Source organism: Chlorocebus sabaeus, chromosome 13 (genome assembly GCF_047675955.1).
Source record: "Chlorocebus sabaeus isolate Y175 chromosome 13, mChlSab1.0.hap1, whole genome shotgun sequence".
Classification (NCBI taxonomy): domain Eukaryota; kingdom Metazoa; phylum Chordata; class Mammalia; order Primates; family Cercopithecidae; genus Chlorocebus; species Chlorocebus sabaeus.
Genome location: NC_132916.1, coordinates 4,289,627 through 4,306,260, shown reverse-complemented (window position 1 = coordinate 4,306,260; position 16,634 = coordinate 4,289,627). Strand labels below are relative to the sequence as shown.

The 16,634-nt window shown below is 50.2% G+C and overlaps 1 protein-coding gene across 6 annotated transcripts in view; it reads right to left on the bottom strand.

Annotated features, from left to right (window-relative positions):
* Positions 1–1,146: 1,146 nt before the first annotated feature.
* RPS6KA2 (ribosomal protein S6 kinase A2) overlaps positions 1,147–16,634 on the bottom strand; it is a 452,505-nt gene continuing 437,017 nt past the window's right edge. For all 6 annotated transcript variants that reach the window (XM_008007794.3, XM_008007793.3, XM_073022282.1 and 3 more), the window contains 5 exons: positions 15,544–15,705; positions 12,189–12,265; positions 10,548–10,665; positions 5,406–5,543; positions 1,147–4,494 (listed from right to left, as the gene is read on the bottom strand). In XM_008007794.3, coding sequence (XP_008005985.2) covers positions 4,369–4,494; positions 5,406–5,543; positions 10,548–10,665; positions 12,189–12,265; positions 15,544–15,705 — 621 coding nt within the window. In that variant the 3' untranslated portion in view covers positions 1,147–4,368. The remainder of the gene's footprint in view (positions 4,495–5,405; positions 5,544–10,547; positions 10,666–12,188; positions 12,266–15,543; positions 15,706–16,634) is intronic.

Genomic DNA, 16,634 nt, shown 5'->3' with positions numbered 1-16,634 from the left:
ACAGGCTTGTGGGATTTGCTAGGGCAGAAATAGAAAATGATACATAGAGGATGTAAAAGGTATTTTTTTTTCAAATGATGCCTCTGTCAGTAGGCATTTTGTGGGCACTTCCTGGGTAGAGCAGGAGGCAGGATTTTTTCTATATCTATTGTTTGTCCTGCAGTTTCCTCCATGGGATCCAGGGCTCCTGCCTACACAGAGAGTCTCATAGATTTCAGCAAGGCCCCCTTCACCCTGCTGGGAGAGCAGCTCAGAAAATGGGGCATTCTACCACAGGAGCAAAGGTGTGTGCGTGTGCATGTGTCTGCACGGTGTTGTGTGTGTGTGTGTGTGCTGCTTGCTGACACAAGCTGGTTAGGAAGGAATTTACCAAATAGGAAGAATAAATTGGGTTGGAGAGCCAAGGACCAAGAGTGCAGACTGGCTTTATGTCTGTATTAAAAAGGGCTGGGCATGCTGAGACCAGGTGGCAAAGCACAGGAGACACAGTGAGGGCTGTTCCCAGGGCCGTGTGCTGGGCACCTGCTTTGCTGCACAAGATGACCATCCACTGTCTCTTGCCAGCCCCAGATCCATAACACAGCTGGGCTCCTCTCAGGAGTGCATGCACACACACAGACACACAGGCCCTAATGCACATACACACACATACATCCATATGTTCACATGTGCACATATGCTCTCATGCACACTCATTTATGCATGTACACACATGCATGAACTCATACTTCCACATATACACACATAAGTGCCCACGTGCACACACATGCATATGCATGAACTCACCCACCCACACACGTGCACACACATAAGCATACATGTGTACACACTCATGAACTCACCCACCTACACACACGTGTGCACACAGACATAAGTACACACACGTGCACATACATAGGCATGAGCTCACCCACCTGCACACGTGCACATACACATGTGTACATGCACACACTCACGCACAGGGCTCTGAGGTGCAGTGGTCATGATGCTGCTTCACCTCCCCATGAGGGGTCACATGGTAGTGGCAGAGGTGGTCATGGCCTGAAGCCAGCGGGAGGGGCCAGAGGAGTAGGGAGCTATCCAGACTGTTATTGGTAACAACACAGAAAGTCCAAAGGTTATTGTTAGGCTAGAAAAAGATTACACTTCATAAAACCATGTTTATTCAAAAAAATCTATTCAGAAAGTCTGGAAAGCGTAATAAATATCTGTACAGTGGCCACCCATCTCGAACATGGATTACAAAGCAGGAACATAAAAATGATGTGTAAACATAACTGCTGAGCCAGTGAACAAAGTGCTGAGTCAGGAGCGAGGCAGAGAAGCGTGCTCAGTAGAACGACACAGACGCTGCAGCCTCCGTCCTCAGCCCCTCAAGCTGCGCTGGAGTCCACCTGCGGCCCTCTCCGCACTGCTCAGGGACCGGCAGTGTCCTTCTCCGTTCTCGAATTTGCATGACGCTTAGAAAGGTAGGAGGCAGCAAAACCGTGTCAGAAATGAACGGAGTGCAAATCAAACTTTGCCATGTGCTTGAGAGAATCAGTAAAGCGTTAGGTAAAAATCCCAAGTGCAGCTTTAGGATAACGCCATTTAATGAACAATACTGGCTAACATTAAGTACTATTACCACTTTAAAATTCAAACAATCTTCCAAACATCGATACATACACAGTTAGTTTAAAATCACAGACAAATCGGACTTGAGGGTAAAAGTGAAATCTTCACCTCTTGCCCATGTTTGACTTTGGGGTGGAATTCAGCCAAGCTCTCCCACTGCAGATTGGGAGAATCAGGTATTTCTCCCACACAGGGGGCTGCCAGGGAAGGAGGACCCTATAGGGTGGCCAGCAAGGGGCCACTCGCAGTAGGTCAGGAAGCCTGAGATCTAGGGTTCAGTGTGCGTATTAAGTTCTGTGATTTTCATGACCCAGGGGCGGGGGGTGGTGGTTATGAGATGATCTGTGTGAGCAAGGAGAGCCAATTAACTTTTGGGGAGGTCTATGTCATTTGTGCAAATCATACAGAGCATTTCATTCGACGTGGAGGTGCGCTGAGCTGGCAAAATGCGAATTCTAAGAACACCTTCATTTACATGTCGACTGCTGCTTGAAAGCAGTCACCTGCTATTTCACTAAGGGTTTTGAAAGCTTAGTTTAACATATGATACCATAGCTTCTTTAGGCTGACTTTTGTGGAAGGATTTCCAGTATCACTTTGTTCTGGATATGGGAGGGAAAGTAGAGGTATTTCATAGACCCTCGGCAGAGCAGGGCCAAGCCAGTGTTCTCCTCCGCTGATGCACATCAAATATATGTAAGGACAGAGTTCGCTGTGATGGGGAGTCTCGTCGGTCCCTTTGGCATTCTTAGAGTTCAGAAGCTAAGTCTGTACAAACTAGGATGACTGAAAAGGACCATGAGCTTGTGCCTGCGTAGCAAGCAGAAGAGGTGATGACTTTTGTTCATTTCTGGGAGGACAAATTCTGGGACCTAAGGATTATCCACTTTTTCCTAAGGTTCTAAAAAGAAATGAAATAATTAAGACCTAAAAAGCAAATTCATCATGGTGGAAGTAATTCCAGCCTTGGGAAAAAGCATCTTCTATGGAGAAAATGTGAGGAATGCCCTGTGGGCACTATGGAAACAGGTATTCAGTCTGACTTGCTCCTTTTATGTTTTGTGGTTCTCTAAGAAAAAAAAAATCTTCATGGATTAAAGCTTCTGAAACAAGTTTGTATTTTAAGGTCTGAAAACAATCAGACCAAGCTAAGGAGTTATTTTTCAGAATGCAGCACATTTTTGTTTGTTTGTTTTGTTTTGTTTTTAGTTGGGTACTAGAATCGAGATGGAGGGAGAACAAAACCCAACACAATAACATCTTCTTAGGGAAAACCTGGCTGTGGCCAGCGGAGGCCTCCTGAAGCTCCGCTTGCTGCAGACGCGGGGCTCTTCAGCAATGCAGGGTGAGGGGGTGAGTGGCGTCCCCTCCCATCCAGTGCACTTGCTGGGTCCCCTGACTTGGGGGCCGCCGGGGAGCATCTTCAACACCCTTACGGGAGAATGAAGGACCCATGTGTTCCCTCTGCGGGCTGGACTGGGCGTCGAGCCTCCTGCCTGGAACCTCTCACTCGATTTTACTCAATGAACGAGAGCACAGCATGGCCTAAATGCCCCACACCCACCCTGTGTGCACACCCCAGGGAATACGGATCTGTGTGAAAACAGATCTGTGCAACAGAGACACAAAACGCAACACAAAGCCACAGCATCTACAAAGTGCATCGCTCCTGTCCACGCTGATCTCCGCTGCCCTCCGACCTGTGCCCCTGCCCCTGGGTCTGCTGGGTGGGGCCTGCGTCTCCCTCCAGCCTCTAGTTGGACTGAGAAGGACTGGGTGGGAAGTCACAGAGCTCCATTTCTCAAATTCACAGTTTCTCCGTAGACCAGAAAAATCGAAGTGAACACAGCAGAACCACAGCTTTGGGTGAGCACACAGGAAGCTGACGCAGGGCTGAGAAGGCGTGAGAACCCACGGCTCCCTGCAAAGCCTCCGGGTAGCTGTGTGACCACCGCAGCTGGGGACCAAGGGCAGCCCAGTGCGCTTGGCCCCCCGGGGAAAGCCAAGACTCAAGGTGGACACAGGCTCCTCCGGGAGGCACCCCCTTCCATCCATGGTGACACGGAGCTCTCAAGGCAAAGATCCAGCCCGCCTTGCTGTCGCCTGGGCTCTTACTCCTTTGAATTTGGGACAGAGGATAGGATGGGCTAACCAGCACCTCAGGCAAAAACTGAAGGGCGAGGAGGAAACGGCTCTTTGGATTATTTTGGGCAGAACCAGGCGTCTCCCCCTGGATGCCACAGTGCCAACCCCCTCATCCAGCCCGTGGGGAGCCCCAGGATACCAGGTCACCCCAGCCCTCTAGGGCCCTGCAACCACCGACGGCTGCGCCCTCGCACTGCCACTTTCCCACCGGGTACCCGGGACGTCGGCATCAGGAGTCTGACTAAACCGACCGGCTTCATAATTGGAAAACAGATCTCTTGGCAGAAATAGAAGCCGTGATATGAGAAGACCCGCGGGTTCTGAAAGAAGCCCCCGGCCTCGCACGGGCACGTGAGGTGAAGGGGCGCATTTGGTTTTGCTTGGGAGAAAAGAGAGCGGGCGGCGAGGCTGGCGCAGTGAGGCTTGGAGAAGCCCCCGGGTCAGGACCCTCTCCGGGGTTGAAAAAGAAAACACAGACACGGCGAGGGCGGGCGCCGCCTCCCTGCTGGACTTGTGGTCACTCTGGGTGCCAGATGGGCTCCGAGGCCGGGGTCTGCGAGCCCACGAGGACGCTGGCGGGGGACGCTGGGGCCAGGGTCCCACCTGCTACAACCGCGTGGACGTGAGTCTCTTCATGCCTCTGCGCTGAGCCAGGTTGGACGACAGCACGGGCTCCAGCCGCGGGGCCTGAGGCGTTCTGTTCAGAGCAAAGTAGGTGGCGGCCATCGCGCCCTGCAAAACAGAGGACAAGGGTGAGAACCGTGGTGACTCACTCCGTGGGTGGAGCCGGAGCCCGGGGCCTCCATGGGCCTCAGCTGCCCCCAGGCAATGTGGGGGAAATCGGAGCTTCCCCAGCGTCCCTGGAGCATGGGGTACTGTGAGCCCGCCACAGGGGGCCAGCGCCTGTGGGCCCCAGGAGACAGGGCGCTTCTCATTCCTGCACCTGCCCCCCGCCCCGTGCCACCCTCGCACTGTGCTTGTGCCTTGGGGGAAAATGTTTTAGACTCTTGTGGAGCCCCCAAGCTGAGGTCGTGTGATCCCCTGCATTCTGACAGTGAGGCCAGGTCTGTTTTGGGGCTTGCTGGGTCCTAGGACACACGCACAGCAAATGCCAGGGCCTGTCAACCTGGACTTTGGCCACTGTTGAGGAGTCTGGACTCATTTGGAGGAACAGGCATATCCTGGAGTGAATCCCAGTTCTCAGAATGGATCTGGAGGGGACTGCTCCTAACTGGGTCATGCCTAGTCCTGCTGGGGTGGGACGGTCTCTACTTCTGAGAAGAGGAGTCCCACCCAGAGGATGGGGTGCCTGAGAGGCAACTGCTGCCTGAATGTAAGTCACTTATGAAGTGGGGACTTTTTTGCATGTGTGGCCTAGAATGGAGGCTTTGAACTTGAGTGGAACAGCCACACCAGCCGCCACCACGTCCGCAGAGGCTGCCACCTAATCAGAGAGGAGCCCTGTGCGTGACTGCATGTATCTGGTGAAGTGCGGGAAGGTAAGTGGGCCGGTGGTGCAGTTTGGGGCTGCTATGGGCTCTTTCTCTGCACTCCCTGGTTTCTTCAGAGTAATTGCAAGGTATCAGGTTCTCTTCTGGGTTTCCCATTCCCACCACTGTGTCCTCACTGTCGCCTGCTGGTACCTTCACCAGGTGCACGTCCTGTCGGCTGAGCTGGTTTTGGGACAGGTACTCCCTGTTGACCACCCACGGGTGTTTGAGCACTTGCATCGCCGTCAGGCGCTGATGAGGGTCCACGTGGAGCATCTTGGACACGACGTCCTGCCAGGGAAGGGCACAAGAGTGCGGGGGATGGTTGGGTCATCTGTGCTGGGTCAGAGAGCCTCCCCAGCAGAACTTCTTCTCTCCCTCTACAGCAACACCCAACCACTATGCTATGCGAGTGTGGGTCTTTGCATTTTGGGGTCAAGTGTTCACTTTCAGGTTTAGAAGTATGTCAATGGTTTTTAGCTTTACGTATCAGCAAACTTAGAAGTTCACTGAAGGTTTATCTTTTATTACATTTTTCATGTCTAAAAGGAAGTTAAATGTGGAAATGTTAGAGGATGCATGTAAATCGATGAAACACTGTTTCTTGTAACAATGATATCTTTCCAAAGGGAGAAGCTGAAATAATAAATATTCCACAGGTAGAAATCAACTCCTCATGACGCACATACTTAGTTTTATCAGGACTACCCACAGTTATTTACTACAAATAATCACAAACTGTAACATCTACAATCTAGAGCCATCAGATATGTCCAATGGGTTCATGTGCAATAAAGGTCTTTTTCTATTTCATTGTAAAGTCATAGCAGTAAAAACCTCTAAAACGAGACTCCACATGTGTGTACACATACACACACAATACAGTGAACATTCTACTACGGTGAATTACATTGGCGGAGTACTTGGTGACCGTGTGAATTACATTTGCAGACACACCTGACGCTTCTGCTGTAATCACCATAGTCATCCTTGAGGTAAATGGGGCAAATATTACTTTTCCTAATTTGCAGATGAAGACATCACTGCCCGAGGAAGATCCAAGATGAGAATCCATCTTCTATCCACTAGCCTACTCTCCTTCCTTAGTGTTCCCACCACATTTGAAGAGGTAATAAAATGAGTTAGAATGCGGTTGGGCACGGTGGCTCATGCCTGTAATCCCAGCACTTTCGGAGGCCGAGGTGGATGGATCACTTGAGGTCAGGAGTTTGAGACCAGCCTGGCCAACATGGTGAAACCCATCTCTACTAAAAATACAAAAATTAGCTGGGTGTGGTGGCAGGCGCCTATAATCCCAGCTACTTGGGAGGCTGAGGCAGGAGAATCACTTGAGTACAAGAGGCAGAGAGGTTGGAGTGAGCCGAGATTGTACCATTGCACTCCAGCGTGGGCTACGTGGCAAGAGTCCATCTCGAAAAAAAAAAAAAGAGTGCATATAGAATGTGAAGTGGAATTACTCATTAGAATTTTTGGTCATGAAACAACTAAGAAATACTATGCACAATAACAATATCTTTTTCATACAGAAAAATCTAATGCTGTTTGATATTTGATAACATTAACCTTGGTAATTTCTTGAAACAAGTATCTCCTAGAAGTATATGAGTGTTGTCATTTTCAGGTGTAAAAACAAAAGCAGAGTGCTTTATTAACTCTTTCATGATCTTACAGTCAAGACACTGAGAGAAGCAGTATTTTTACTCTATACCTGTAGGACGTGGAGAAAGACATACTAATCTGTAGCCTTGCTGGTGTTTGGAGGACTGGAGGTTCTGTTGTATGCCAAGTAAGAGAAAGGAAGAGGCACAGGGAAAAGACAGGGGTGGGATGTGCTGATGGCAGGGACTGGTGGTGAGGGGCAGGAAGGGTTGGCGAGGCCCTGTGAGGCGGCAGAGACCTCTGCCTGCAGCAGTGATCTTGACAATGTGCCTTTATCCTTGACTCTGCTCCTATCCCAACACCTTCTCCCTGCTCCCACACCAGCTTCCAAGATGGCCTTCCAGACAAACCACCAGCACCCACGACCTAGTCTGAGGCTCTATTTTGGGAACCAGAACTAAGACAAGTCCTACACTCATTTAAGACAAAGTGAGGGTGTGGACAGCAGCACTTGAACTGTCAGGGTCTGACATCTGGGATATGCTCACTAAATGCCAGCTGCCATCACCTCTGCCATCATTTCCATAATCACCCTCACCATCCTTCCTCCCTCACCCCCACCACCACCCTCACCCTCATCTTCACCACCACCTCCACCATCATCACCATCCTTCCTCCCTCACCCCCACCACCACCCTCACCCTCATATTCACCATCACCTCCACCATCCTCACCATCCTTCCTCCCTCACCCCCACCACCACCCTCACCCTCATCTTCACCATCACCTCCACTATCCTCACCATCCTTCCTCCCTCACCCCCACCACCACCCTCACCCTCATCTTCACCATCACCTCCACCATCATCATCATCCTTCCTCCCTCACCCCCACCACCACCCTCACCATCCTTCCTCCCTCACCCCCACCACCACCTTCACCCTCATCTTCACCATCACCTCCACCATCACCCTCACCATCCTTCCTCCCTCACCCGCACCATCATCTTCACCACCACCTACACCATGATCCTCACCATCCTTCCTCCCTCACCCCCACCACCACCCTCACCCTCATCTTCACCACCACCTCCACCATCACCATCCTTCCTCCCTCACCCTCACCACCACCCTCACCCTCATCTTCACCATCACCTCCACCATCATCACCATCCTTCGTCCATCACCCCCACCACCACCCTCACCCTCATCTTCACCATCAACTCCACCATCATCACCACATCACCATCCTTCCTCCCTCACCCCCACTACCATCCTCACCATCATCTTCACCATCACCTCCACCATCATCACCACCCTTCCTCCATCACCCCCACCACCATCCTCACCATCACCTCCACCATGATCCTCACCATCCTTCCTCTATCACCCCCACCACCACCCTCACCATCATCTTCACCATCACCTCCATCATCATCCTCAGCATCCTTCCTCTATTACCCCCACATTATCCTCACTATTGCCCTCATTATTACCCTCACCACAATCACCTTCACCATCATCTTCACCATCTCCACCATCATCCTCACCATCCTTCCTCCATCATTCCCACCATCAGCCTCACCATCATCTTCACCACCATTTCCACCATCATGCTCACCATCCTTCCTCCATCACCTCCACCATCATCTTCATCACCACCTCCACCATCATGCTCACCGTCCTTCCTCTGTCACCCTCACCATCACCCTCACCATCATCTTCACAATCACCCTCACCATCATCTTCACCACCTCCATCATCACCCTCACCATTTTTTCTGTCACCTCTACCATCACCCTTGCCATCCCTCCTCCATCACCTCTACCATCACCCTCCACCATCACTTGCCATGCTTCCCCATCACCTCCACCATCATCTCTGCCATTACCTTCCATTATCTCCACCATCACCTCCACTATCATCTCTGCCATTACCCTCACCATCATTCCCATCACCTCCACCATTACCTCCACAATCACTATCATCACCTCTCACTATCATCTCCCACCACTCCCACTATCACCTCCATGATCACCACCACCTCTGCCACCACTTTTGCCATCCCTTCATCACCTCCATCATTTCCCACCATCACCTCCACAATGATCACCTCCACCATCACTGCTGCCACCTCTGCCACCACTTTTGCCATCCATCGTTGCTTCCACCATTACCTCCACCATCATCACCTCCACCGTCCCTCCACCATCACCTCCATCATCACTCCTGCCACTATCTCCACCATCATTTCCACAATCATCCCCTCCACCATGCCTTCACCATCACCTCCATCATCGCTGTTGCCACCTCTGCCACCACTTCTGCCGTCCCTACACCATCACCTCCATCATCATTCCCGCCATTACCTCCACCATAATCTCTACAGTCGTCACCTCCACCCTCACTGCATGAGGTTGCACTGAGATGACAACAGCAGAATTGGAATCAGAGCCCCTGACTCCTTCTCTTCCAGCCCTTTTACATGAACATGGGAAACAGCTCTTGGTGCTGCTAACCAGTGACTGGATTATGATTTACTATTGGATTAGATAGGAATTTGATGATGCCAAGCAAAAAACTGCCTGATGGTCAAAGGAAATAAGGCAGGTTATAAACTGTGTGGACTGCAGACAAGGCCAAATTCCAAGTATTTTACAAGAATAGAAGTACATCTCTGAACCAGAGCTTTACTTGGTTGGTTTATGAACATGCAGGGCAATCATTCTGCAATATTGCTAAAAGCGTGGTGGTTAAATTTATGTGTCAATGTGGCTGGGTTATGTTACCCAGTCTAGATGTTGCTGTGAAGGTTTTTTTCAGATGTGGTTAACACTTAAGTCAGTTGACTTTGAGTAAAGCAGTTACCCTCCACAATGTGGGTCAGCTTCATCCAGTCAGTGGAAGTCCTCCTTAGGAAAAAGACTGTGCTCCCCTGAGGAGGAGGGAGTTCTGTGGCAGACAGCCTGTGCTGGGCAACTGCCCCATCCGTTCTTCCCTGGGGCTCCAGCCTGCCGGCTGCCCTGCAGTCACAGACTTCCCCGTCCCCACAGTCACGTGAGCCAATTTCTTACAAATAAATCTCTCTCTCTCTCGCTCCACACACTACATACACACACACACACACACACGTTCTTTTTCTTTGGAGAACCTTGTATAACATACCAAGACACTAGAAAATGTGAACATGCTAAAAATGTTTTTGGAAATAATGTTTTTAGATGAAAGGCTTAAAAGATGCCGAGGATAAGGCCAGGCGTGGTGGCTCACACCTGTAATCTCAGCACTTTGGGAGGCCGAGGTGGGTGGATCACTTGAGGTCAGGAGTTCGAGACCAGCCTGGCCAACATGGTGAAACCCAGTCTCTACTAAAAATACAAAAAAGTTAGCCGGGTGTGGTTGTACACAGCTGTCGTCCCAGCTACTTGGGAGGCTGAGACAGGAGAATTACTTGAACCCAGGAGGCGGAGGCTGCAGTGAGCCGAGATTGTGCCACTGCATTCCAGCCTAGGTGAGACAGAGTGAGACTCCATTTCAAGAAAAAAAAAAAAAAAAAAAGATGCTGAGGATAAAATACCTACACTACTTATATAAAACCTATCCACTGGCTTCCTCAGAAATAATATGGCTGTTTCAGAATCTGAATATTTAAAAGCGACGCTGGGACATGTACTCACTTTGGCTGCGTCAGATATGGAGTCCCAGTTTCCCCCAGAAAGGGCATACTTCCCACTGCCGATCCGCGCCAAAATCTCCTCAGGGGTATCGTCTGGCCCGTTTGCAAAAGGGGTAAATCTGTATAATTAGACAATTTGTGGTAATGAGCTTCCACTTTACAACCTAAAATAAAGTTTGCAAGTTGCTATCACCCCTCGGCTGTTAAAAAGAATAGCGCTTCGCTTCCCCCTCCTCTGCTCTGCAGCCAGGATTCACGGGGAAGCGAAACTTACCTCTTAACACTATGCCCGTTTTCCTTCCTTAGCCATTGGGTGGCTAGAGGTTGATGGGCAAGTGGGAGAGCCCTGTGAGACCTGTGCTCTATCCCCCCTGGACCCAGGTAAACTGGGATGGGGTGGCCTAGTGAGTTGCCTGGTGCCATGGTTTCCATGGTGACGGTGTAGCATCATGCAAGAGAGCCTGAGATGTGGAGTCTGCAAGACCCACGGTGGATGTATTACCAACTCTGTGTTCTTTGACAAGTTAACTTTTTGAGTCTCCATTGCAAATGCAGAGTGTATGCATGAATACACATACATGCTTCATGCAGCCCTGACTGTATTCCAATGTGTGGGAGGTATTCCTGGTGTCCCACCTTCACACACACCCACACACTCCTAGAAAAGGAAGGATACGTGTGCTGCCAGCGCTTCCTCTAGTGGGAAAGTTTGTGATCTAGTTTTCCATATAGGCAAAGTGAGTATTAGAAGCATCACAAAATAACCTGACTGTGGTATTGGTAAGAAACTGAGGTCCCTTCCTTTGCTACTGCAGTCCTCGGGGTGCGGCTTCAGGCGCCTGATTTACTCTTCTTCTGCTGTGGACACTACCTATTGATGAAATACGTGAAAAGCAGGCCGAGCTCATTCATTCTCATGGGGGCATTCAGGCCATTTTGCTAGAGCACACAGGATTGGATGGTCTAGGGTTCTTTTCTTTTTGCCTCCATTCAAGTATTTAATAAACGTAATAGGAAGCAGCGGATCTTGTAGGATCCTAGACCTTCCTGCCTAAAAGCAGCCACGGTGTGTCCTCTTCTCACTCAGGGAAGGGAGGCCGGTACAGGTTCAAGTGTTTAGCCCAGAGTCATGGCTAGTGGCGAGTGGGGCTCAGATGGAAGTTAGCTGTCTGGATGGCAGGCCCAGGCCACTTTTTGTAACACCACGTGTCTCACCACAATGAACCGGCCGGTGCATGACTCACGACCATGAAACCCAGGTACAGATGCTGTTTGACCCTGAAGCTGCTATGGATGCTTCTGGTTTAAGAGGATGTCTGGAAGGCACATGTGTTGCTACCATTTAAGACAGTGGCAGGGTCAGCAGAGAGAATGGGGACTATGCTGGCAAAATGTTGGATATTTTGTTCATGAGTTGAGTTTAAAGAAAATGTGTGACTACATTTCTTGCTCTTGTCCAGTGGTCCTGAGGGGCTAAGGAAGTCTGCGAGTGTTCACTCAAGGCCTGGGAGTGTTTACATACGCACTGGGTTTGCCCACATGCGCACACTAGGACGGGGCTGGCCCTGGTCCCCTAACAGACCAGTCACTGAGGCTGCTGCCCCGTGTCTCCTCCTGACACCTGTCTGAGGCGACTGCTTACCCTGCCAGCATGGTGTACAACAGGATTCCCAAACTCCAGATGTCACACGCTGCATCGTAGCCTTGACGCTTCAGGACCTAGGAGGGAATGACAGGACACCGGCATGCCTTCACAAAGGACATTCAGGTTGACAGCACATTTCTCCAGCTGTATCCCATGCCAGCAAGCTGGGGACTAGGAGGAGGACACTGCTGTGTCTTTGGTGTGACCACTGTTTCTTAATGCAAAGCCAACCCTAAGGTACTGCAGTGGGACTCCTCCCAGGACAGCCACATGGTGAACCAGTGCTCTTGCCAGACACATGACAGACAGGCTAAAAAGGAGGGCTTTAATTTTTAAGGCAGAAGGATTTTTCTGTTATGGTGAAATACGTATAACATAAAATTGACCATCAAAGCCCTTTTTAGGTGCACAGTTTAGTAGCATTAAGCTTATTCACATCATGGTGCCAACACCACCACCATCTATCCATAGAGCATTTTCACCTTCCCAAACTGAAACTGTCCCCATTAAACAACAATTCCCTGTCCCCCAGCCCCTAACACCTACCCTTGTACTTTCCATCTGTATGAATCTGACTCCTCTAGGGACCTCATATGAGTAGAATTATGCAATGTTTGTCTTTCTGTGATTGGCTAATATCACTGAGTATAACACCCTAAGGTTCTTCCACGTGTCAGAAGTTTCTTCCTTCTGCAGGCTGGACAATGTTCCACTGTGTGTACATGCCACGTTTTGCTTACCCATTCATCCACCAAGGGATACTCGGGTGGCTTCTACCTTTCGGCTGTTGTGAATAGTGCTGCTGTGAACATGGGTGGACACATGTCTGTTTGAGTCCCTGCCTTCAATTCTTTTGGGTATATACCCAGAAGTTCCATTCTGGGCTACATGATAATGTTTAATTTTTCTGAAGAACTGTTAAAGCAGCAAAACTTGCATGCATCCTAGGATTACATACTTCAGTAGAGGGCAATCCTCTGAGATAGTTACAGTTGAGTTACAACAAAAGAAGCCGCATCAGTGCTCATGGATTACTGCAGATAATTGGATTTAGCATTAAATATCGAGCTGGGAGAGCTCAGCTCAATTTCCTTAGAGATGAGAGCGAGGAGCCTGTCCTTTCCTCTCTGTATCGCTGCCACCGTGTGCGAGCCTGCACCATGGAGGGGACCAGCCAGCACGTGCTGAATGAATGTGGTGCTCACGGTGCAAGCCTCACTTCCTAATCCATCAGCTGGGCGGCCTTCAGCAGTCACTTACACACACGGAGCTTGTGCTTTCTGAATCTGCGAAACATGGTTAACAGATTATACCCTGCCTACTTCGTATGGTGGATGAGAGTAAAAGTAAAAAAAAAAGTTGGTAAAAGTGCTTTGTAAATGGCAAAGGAGTATCACAACCTAGGGCATTCTGTGATCAATAAAATCAATATTGTGGGAGACCAGAATATGCCACCCCAAAATACGCTGCATAGGCGTGAAGGGCGCTGAGCTGAAGATACCTAAGGAGAAGCAGATGCAGGAGCGCTCTGTGTCTTCCATTTGTCTAAAATCAGGACATGGATTAAGACAAAAGGTACCCACCCCCCACCAGAGAGGACAAAGGCTTTCCCTAGGGACAGCTTTGGACCCATGTGGTCCCATATGGAACCAGCCTCCATCGGCCAGCCCTGTACCTCCCCAAGCTGCAGTCCCTGGAGACCCAAAGCCCTCTTCGTCTTGCCAGGTCTCTAAAAATTCTCTGTTCTTTGTTGCAGATGTCATGTAGGCTGGACTCAAAGCCACCTCTGTGAGAACGACTCATTCCCTGGGCATCTCCCATGCAAACATCAGAAGATGTGTTAGTAAACTTCTTTTTCTCTTGTTAATCTGTCTTTTGTCACAGGGGTCTGGTCCAGCTAAGAACTTAAGAGGGATGAGGAAAACGTGATTTTCCTCCCCTGTAATATTATCAATATTAATGTTGATTAAGTAAGGCAAGAACAAAGACTTATAACCTGGTTACTTTTTTTTTAAATTTTTATTTTTTGAGATGGAGTCCTGCTTTTTCAACCAGGCTGGAGTGCAGTGGCGTGATCTTGACTCACTGCAACCTCTGCCTCCTGGGTTCAAGTGATTCTCTGGCCTCAGCCTCCCGAGTAGCTGGGACTATGGGCACACACCACCACACCTGGCTAATTTTTGTATTTTTAATAGAGATGGGGTTTCACCATGTTGGCTAGGCTGGTCTCCAACTCCTGACCTCAGGTAATCCACCTGCCTCAGCCTCCCAAAGTGTTGGGATTACGGCATGAGCCACCACACCCAGCCAAACCTGGTTATTTTTAAAGGGGCCAGAGGTTGCTCACGTGTCTAGATAACCCCTGCATAACCTAAAACAGCCTCTCAGCCCAGCCCCTGGCTGCACGTCCATTCATGTCTCAGCACGCAGAAGCATCTTTACCGTGCACCAGTGGCCCTGGGTGACCCCTCAAATAGCTCCAAGACCCCCACGAGAGGTGCCTCAGGCCTGGCTGCTCGCTTGACTCCCCTCCCACCGGAGCAGCTCTGGTCCAGTTCCATCAAGAACCCGCGGGATCCACACAGACTCTGAAGTCTGCCTTTCTTCCCAGTTCCCTCCTCCCCCATCCCACTGGCAGCATCAGCCACCGCCCTTCCCTTCCTCTTTTTACCACTGGCTCAGATTCCGTGGCTTTTCTCAAAGGCAAGAAATTGGGCTTAGCTTTATAAATACATCCTTGACTTCAGAACCTAATGGAACGTGTTCCTGGGAAACGTGAAAAGAGAGAGAAGTTCACCAGGTGCCTTGACAGCTGCTCTAAGTGGGGCTGGGAGCAGACACAGACACTGACCAACGTGAGCTTTCAGTGGCAAATCACCCTGGAGCAGCTGCTGACTTGCTGCTGCCGGGGAACCAATCTGGAGTGAGAACTGGGGTGCAGAGGAAATCCGTAAACTTAGTTGCTCCCTGAGCTATGACGGATCCATCTCCCATCCCAGGTGAATCACAGCTCTGTGTCCTGGTTGTATAAGGAGACTACAGTAACATCTCTCTAACTTGGAATAAATATGGAGATTTCATCCAAATTGTCTACAGAAGACAATTTTACATAAAAATGTTACTGTTGAAAAGTTTTTTCAAGTGGGAAAATGAGAATAAGAACAACTGTGTTTAAGCAAGATTGGCCTCTGGCTCAGGAGACTGAAGGTTCTCATTTCTGTTTCCCAACACCACTGCTGACGCGGCTCAAGCCGCCTCTGCTGTCCCCGCTGTCCAGTGGCTCTGCAGTGGGAGGGGCAGAGCGCCTCTTTGCAGACGGAGGGGCCTGGGTCTGCAGGCTGGGAATGCTCACCTCCGGGGCCACGAAGTTGGCCGTGTAGCAGGGCGTCATGAGCAGCCCGTTCCCCGCGCGCAGCTGCTTGGCAAAGCCGAAGTCACAGACTCGGATGGATTCCGGGCTCCCCGACTCATCCCTGTACAGGATGTTACTCGGCTTCAGGTCTCGATGAACAACCTGCAAGGCAGAAGGCACGGTGCCTACTTGGGGGCCGAGAACTGAGCAGGAGAGGGAGGGCAGGTGCATTAGGAGGGGAGGGTGCCTTTGGGAATCGTCTTCCCAGCAGGTCCTGCAAGGAGGCAGCAGGCCAGCAGTGTCAACAGCTGCTGTCTTCTCCAGAGGGCCCCCCACCTTCTCCTCTTCTCCTGTGATGGTCACTCACATCTGAGCCCCTTGTGTCACCTGCTTTTACAGTGAATGAATATTTGAGTAAATAAGTGAGTACCTCTCCAAGATGAGGCTGCAGCTTACTGGAGCTGTCACATAAAAGGAAATGTGGTGAGCTCTGGTGATGGGAATGAAAAACATTTTAAAGATGATATTCATTCAGTAATTATTCCCTGTGTGCCCACCCCCATGCTCTGTCAGGTGTTGGAGCAGTGCCAGTGAGTGGCACAGATCAGGCACCTGCTGTCCTGGGCGCACCACCTCGTGGGGGAGATGGACCGGGGCCATGTGATCATGCAGTCACTCTGCAATCATGCTCTGAGGGCTCCCATGGAGGACTGCGCTGGCTGCAATGATGGTGGGGCCAGCGCACCTCAAAGCAAAGTGGCTATTTAGGGCAGAAAGCAATGTGTTCTGAGGGGACAGAGGGCCATTGTGAGGACATGTGGTGTGTCTTTGTACAGCTTGGATCCTGAACGCCTCAATTGTCCTAATAAAATCCAGTGGGAGGATGTAGAAGGGAATTAAAGGGACACACTCCAGCAGTCAGGCCTGGTTTGCAGAGGTCTTGACGGCAAGGAAATGAAAGATTGTGGTTTCACTTCCATTGCCTCCGCTCATTAAATATGAGCAGATCTGCAGAAAACATCATCCGAAGGGCTTCCCCTGAGTTTGACTGTACTGGGAAAACCTGGAAGAGCTTAATGCTCAAGACCACC